The 5894-nt window shown below is 56.9% G+C and overlaps 1 protein-coding gene across 1 annotated transcript; it reads left to right on the top strand.

Moving 5' to 3' along the window:
* Window positions 1-649: 649 nt before the first annotated feature.
* Window positions 650-4464, top strand: DLX1 (distal-less homeobox 1). Its single transcript, XM_028509726.2, has 3 exons — window positions 650-1396; window positions 2056-2255; window positions 3455-4464. The coding sequence occupies exons 1-3, from the start codon at window positions 1084-1086 to the stop codon at window positions 3707-3709; spliced, it is 768 nt and encodes a 255-aa protein (XP_028365527.1). The 5' UTR covers window positions 650-1083; the 3' UTR covers window positions 3710-4464.
* The last annotated feature ends 1430 nt before the right edge of the window (window positions 4465-5894 follow it).

Here is a 5894-nt window from a genome sequence, read left to right as displayed (position 1 = left end):
TAGGCGCTGCGCCCTAGGGGCGTTTGAGCCCTGGGCGCACGGCGCCGAGGGAGTGGAGAGAGGAGGGGGTGGAGGAGGAAGGTTGGGAGGGGAAGAGGGGGGAGTGTCAGGGAGTAGGGGGCGGTGCGGCTGCCTTTCCTGGGAGGAGAAGCGCGGGTTCCTGGCTCACCGCGCGCACTGCTTTTATCAGACCGGTGCATCCTCGAGCTGGAGGGGCCAGCTGGGCCTGGAGCAATGCGAGCCGGCCCCAGGGAGCGGCGGCGGCGGCGGCGCGGCGGCCGAGTGAGTGAGTTCACCCGCAGGGCCCCAGACCTCACCCCCGGGATGTGGCAGAACGGACCCAGGCTAGGGCGGGGCCTCGGGGAGAGCGGCACTAGAAGCTGGGGAGGAAGCACTCTGTTGACCGCCTCCAGCGCCCCCCAGTGCGCGACTTCGCGCTCCGGAGGCTGCGGCCAGGCTCCAGAGCTACCCTAGCTCAGCGCCGGACCAAGTGGCAGAGGCGACTAGGAGAAGCGGTGCCGAGATCCCCGGTGTTGGGGGCGGGAGGAGGATGGGGACAGTAGGGGGATGAGGGCGGCCGCTGAGTCGCAGGTTGTTTTCTGGGAAGTAAGGCACACCGTGAGGCGAGAGGCCGAAGAGCCGCGGGCCGCGGTTGACCTGGCGCCGGCGCCACAGCCCATTGTGCTCCCCATCCGGCACGCTCTGTTGCAGAGCAGCGAGCCCCGGCCGGGAAGTGTGGACCCGTCTCTCCCGAGTCCCGGCCGCCTAGCCCGCTCTAGTCCAGCAGAGCCGGAGCGCCTCGGACCAATCCCCGGTGATTATGCAAGGCAACGGACCAATCAGCTCCGTCAGCTCATGAATATTTATGACCTCGGCTGAGTCAAAGCTTTGAAGCGAGTTTGGGGAGCTCAGCAGCATCATGCTTAGACTTTTCAAAGAGACAAACTCCATTTTCTTATGAATGGAAAGTGAAAACCCCTGTTCCGCTTAAATTGGGTTCCTTCCTGTCCTGAGAAACACAGAAACCCCCCAAAGGAAAGCAGAGGAGAGACAGAGACCCACACCCAGACCCCGCGAGAAGAGATGACCATGACCACCATGCCAGAAAGTCTCAACAGCCCCGTGTCGGGCAAGGCGGTGTTTATGGAGTTTGGGCCGCCCAACCAGCAAATGTCTCCTTCTCCCCTGTCCCACGGGCACTACTCCATGCACTGTTTACACTCGGCGGGCCATTCGCAGCCCGACGGCGCCTACAGCTCGGCCTCGTCTTTCTCCCGACCGCTGGGCTACCCTTACGTCAACTCGGTCAGCAGCCACGCGTCCAGCCCCTACATCAGTTCCGTGCAGTCTTACCCGGGCAGCGCCAGCCTCGCCCAGAGCCGCCTGGAGGATCCAGGTACGTGCGCCTGCCCGGGAGAGGGAGAAGAAGAGGTACGAAGGGAGAAAGGGAGGGGAGGTGGGTGGAGAGAGAGAGAGAGAGAGAGAGAGGGAGAGGGGGAGAGAGAGAGAGAAGGGAGAGGGTGAGAGAGGTGGGATGGGGGGGCGCCGGAGCAGTGGAGGTCTCGGGTATCAATCTATGAATCCTTGTCATAGCAAAGAAAAATTTAAAAAATCCAGCCAACTAGCAACTATCCAACAAAGGATAAATAAATCCGAGAGCGTCCCCTGGCACTAGCTGGACCTCTGGGTGGCTGCGTGCGCCGAACACACAATGCCCCTCTGGAAAACAGAAACCCACATGTGCACGTATCAGTCTCAGTAATTATTTATTGCGTAGCGCCATAAACAATGTGTGCAATTAAGAGTAATTAAACCTCAACCACTGCCTGCAAAAATAGCAGTTTCCCTGCAAAGGCAGGAGGTACGCGCCTGGGAACTACCCCAATCCGCCTGCAGTGGCCCAGATCGGGCCCTCGGATTCTGCGGGACCCTTCTCTGGTTTTCGGAGTCTCTTGAGCGTTCTCTCTCCTGGCCCTGCCTCCGGCACCACTCGGTAGTCACACTAAAGGCTGTCCTTCGCATTAACAACTGCTCCCGCTTCTGCTGTCCCTCCAGGGGCTGACTCCGAGAAGAGCACAGTGGTGGAAGGCGGTGAAGTGCGCTTCAATGGCAAGGGGAAAAAGATCCGCAAACCCAGGACGATTTACTCCAGTCTGCAGTTGCAGGCTTTGAACCGGAGGTTCCAGCAAACTCAGTACCTCGCTCTGCCCGAGAGGGCGGAGCTCGCGGCCTCCTTGGGACTGACGCAGACGCAGGTACCTCGCTGCTGCCCCACCGCCACGCAGGATTCCCACGGCCCTCCTGCGCCTGGAGCTTCATGTTTGGCATGTTTGGCTCCCTGGCCTTCATGGGGGGTGGGGGAGAGGTGTGTGTGTGTGTGTGTGTGTGTGTGTGTGTGTGTGTGTGTGTGTCCTCCACTCCTGGCTCTCCCAACGCGTCTCTCCTTCCTTCCTTCTCTCAGCTCTATCTCTCGCTGCACTCTGTACTCCGTGCTGCTTGCCGCCTGGCCCTCTGTCCCTGGACAATTTGATTAGGGCTCAGGGAGGATTTCCCCAGACGTTTTGTTTGGGGATTCTGAGGTCACACGTGCCTGAACAACTGGAACAATGGATGCGGGGCTTAATCCCTTCTTTGGCTTTAAAATGTGTGGCTAATCACTCGGGGCCTGGTCCAGAGCCTCTGTACACTCCCCCACCACTCCTCCTTTCCAGGTCGGGGGAGGAGAGATCCTTTCCTCGGCCCGCTCACACCTCCCAAGTCCCAGACCCTGGAGAAAAAACGGGACCTCTCTTCCCAGATTTCTTTAAGACGCTGGGGAGCCCATGAGCGTTTTGATGCCGGCTGGCGCGGCTTTCCAACGTCCGGGGCCGGGATTTGGAGCAGAGCTGGGGAGAAAAACAGACACTAAGGAATGGTTGACTTAAGTCCATGTGAAACGTTTAACGAAACCTTTGTGGCCTCCCCGGTCAGCCCCCAACTCACTCAAGGGCAGAAAGGATGGCAAAGAGATGGCGGGTCGCATAGCAAATAAATTTCCTGCACTCCTTTCTTCTACTCGATTCTTTTATTCATGTTCGTATTGGAATTGAAGGCTTTATGTTGTGAGGGCGCTGCATCTTCCCCAGATGATTGCCAGCCAGGGTTGGGCTGAGACCCTGGCAGGAGAAGGCCTAGATCCTCTCTCACCCCTCACCACCACGCCCCCTGGCTCTCGGAGAGCTGCCCCTCCTGGCCATCAGGGGCCAGCCCAGCATCTGAAACTTTGGTTCTTATAGGTGGCGGTCATGGGGGTGGTCTGCTCCCCCAGCTGGGAGTTGCTCTTCCAGTCGGTCGGTTGGTCACACAGGGCAGCAAGAGGCATCCTCTCTAGTCGTCCCACCGCCCCCTTATGTTCCCACCACCAGGAAAGGCACAATGGACCTAGCCCGAGTCACGTTGCTGTCCACTCTTGCAGGTCAAGATCTGGTTCCAGAACAAGCGCTCCAAGTTCAAGAAACTGATGAAGCAGGGCGGGGCAGCTCTGGAGGGTAGTGCGCTGGCCAACGGCCGGGCGATGTCCGCCGGCTCCCCGCCGGTGCCACCTGGATGGAACCCCAACTCCTCATCCGGAAAGGGCTCCAGCGGCAGCGCGGGCTCCTACATCCCCAGCTACACATCATGGTACCCTTCCGCGCACCAAGAAGCTATGCAGCAACCCCAACTCATGTGAGGTAGCCCACCCGTTCCCGCCTGCCTCCTTTCTGTTTCCCCTGGTCCAGCCCCTCCCGCCTCCCGGTCCATCCACCCCATCCGTGTGCCCTGGACCCGGAGAAAGGCCCAGAGGGAAAGAAGAAGGGACTGTGAAGGCAGGACACCCACCGCCTTCTCACAGCCCCTCTCGGTCTGGACTGACTACTTCCCTGGTCCCCACACTCTCCGCCGGAGCCCCTGCCCGGGCCGGGAGTGACCGCAGAGAATGACGTGGAACACAGTCACAGCCGCGGGAGACAGCCAGCGCAGCAAGGCAGCCCACTGGGCCCAGCCTGCCGGACTGGACCCAGGACCCTCACCCAGCTGTGTGGGACTATCAGGAAAAAACAAAAGCAATGTAGAAAAAGCAAAAGCTATTTTCTGTCCTGTCCGTCTCTTGTCTCCTTTCGCTCTGTATCTGTGCGCTGACAAGTCGAGGTCCTCGTCTGTCCGCTGTTCTCATTCTCCGGCATCTGAAAAAAGTCACCAGGTCCAGGAGGCGCGGTCCACCTGGCCGCCCAGTTCCGGATACTGGGATGCTTTGTCTTTTGAGACCTTTTCCTGGGCCTGCCCAAACATCTGTGTAGCTTGTTCTGGAACTGGGGGAAATTAGAGGGAGGGGGGTTTATTTATTGAGAAATGGACTTCGCCTGAGGCTGAATGTTGGCCAGTGCGTGGTTCTGTAGGACAGGAGGAGCGCACTGTTCAAACATACCCATTACTTTAAATGCACTCAGAAAAAAACAGATAAGGAGGACCTGGTGATTTTTAACTTATACAGTAACTTTTGTACTTCGCTGGTATAGAGAGGTTGGAGCTGAATGATTTGCATATTTTACATTTCCCACATTATTTTAAGAAAGAAATGAAGCCAACACAATTTCTTGTCTTGAGAAGAACACTTAGTCTCCTTGCCTGGACAAAAAGGAAACTCTGAATTCCCTCCTTAGGGAGAAAGAGAGAGAGGACCCAAGGGCATCGATGAGAAAACAGGCGGGTGTGAGCGAGTGCCCTAATGCCAATGGGCTTTAAAGAAAGTAGGACAAAAGCAGCTTTACCACAATCCCCAGAGGCTCGACTAGAATAATTCCAGTCACCACCCCGAATGCACAGTCTCCAGTGCAGGATCTAATCGCTGTACATATTATTATTGTTGTTATTAATTATTATTGTTATTATTATTGTTCTGTAAACATGTTGCACAAGCTTAGCTTTTTTTCCGTTCCGTTGTGTGTGGCTGTAAAACCTGATGCTTTGTGAAATGAGAATCTTGACATTTTACTTGTGAAATCTGGAAAATGTGATCAATTGAAATCAACCGTGTTTTGTGTTCTCTATGTCAAAGTTTAGTTTTATATTGAGAATGTTAACTTATTGCTTTGTATCTTGGAAAAATGAACTTTGTAAATAAGTTATAAAGTTTCTTTGAGACAGTAAAATTATGGTTTCGAGAAAGAGCTGCTGTACCGTGTGCTGTGTGAGAGGAGCCTGTGTCTGGGCCAAACTTCCCCCTCTGGGGGCACCACGCAGGGGCAGCGACCCTTGCTCCAGGCGTACCAGAGTGACGGACCTAGGCCTGCAGGGCACCCTCAGGGGCAGTTCTTCTTGCCTAGAGCCTAGCTCCTGACCGCCAAGGGGATTGATCCCTACCTAAGTTAGAAGGGTCCCTGGGAAAGGGGATCAGGAGCAGGTGCGGCATGGCAGAGCCAGGGCTCAGGAACCTACCAGGCTGTGAAGGCCCGCTGACAGGAGGAGATCAAAGCAGAACTCAAAGACAGCCAGCCCATGAGGTCTGAGGGATCCCCATCACACACACACACACACACACACACACACCCTCTTGCGGGAGGCCTAGAAGCCTGGAGACTGCGCCGCTGGACTTTGCCCCTCGCCTCGGCGGGGATCTGGCCTCTCCAATTTTGCTTGCCAGGAGGGCGCTGGATTTCGACGCCGAAAAGACGCGGCCAGACGCCATCAGGATATGTCTGTCAGGCCACCAGCCAATCAGTCACTGAGCTCCGGGGGACAGTGTCAAGGCTCTACCAGGGGCCCTCCGCAGTGACTTCTACCCGCAAGGGCCCATCCACAAGGAGAGGCCCATTCCCGCTTAATGACCCCCGGCCTTTTCTCTGTGCCTGGGAGACATGGAGGAGGCAAGGGAGGGG

This window comes from Phyllostomus discolor, chromosome 4 (genome assembly GCF_004126475.2).
Source record: "Phyllostomus discolor isolate MPI-MPIP mPhyDis1 chromosome 4, mPhyDis1.pri.v3, whole genome shotgun sequence".
In the NCBI taxonomy this organism is placed as follows: domain Eukaryota; kingdom Metazoa; phylum Chordata; class Mammalia; order Chiroptera; family Phyllostomidae; genus Phyllostomus; species Phyllostomus discolor.
Note: the sequence above shows the minus strand (reverse complement) of the source record. Positions and strands in the feature narration are given on the sequence as shown.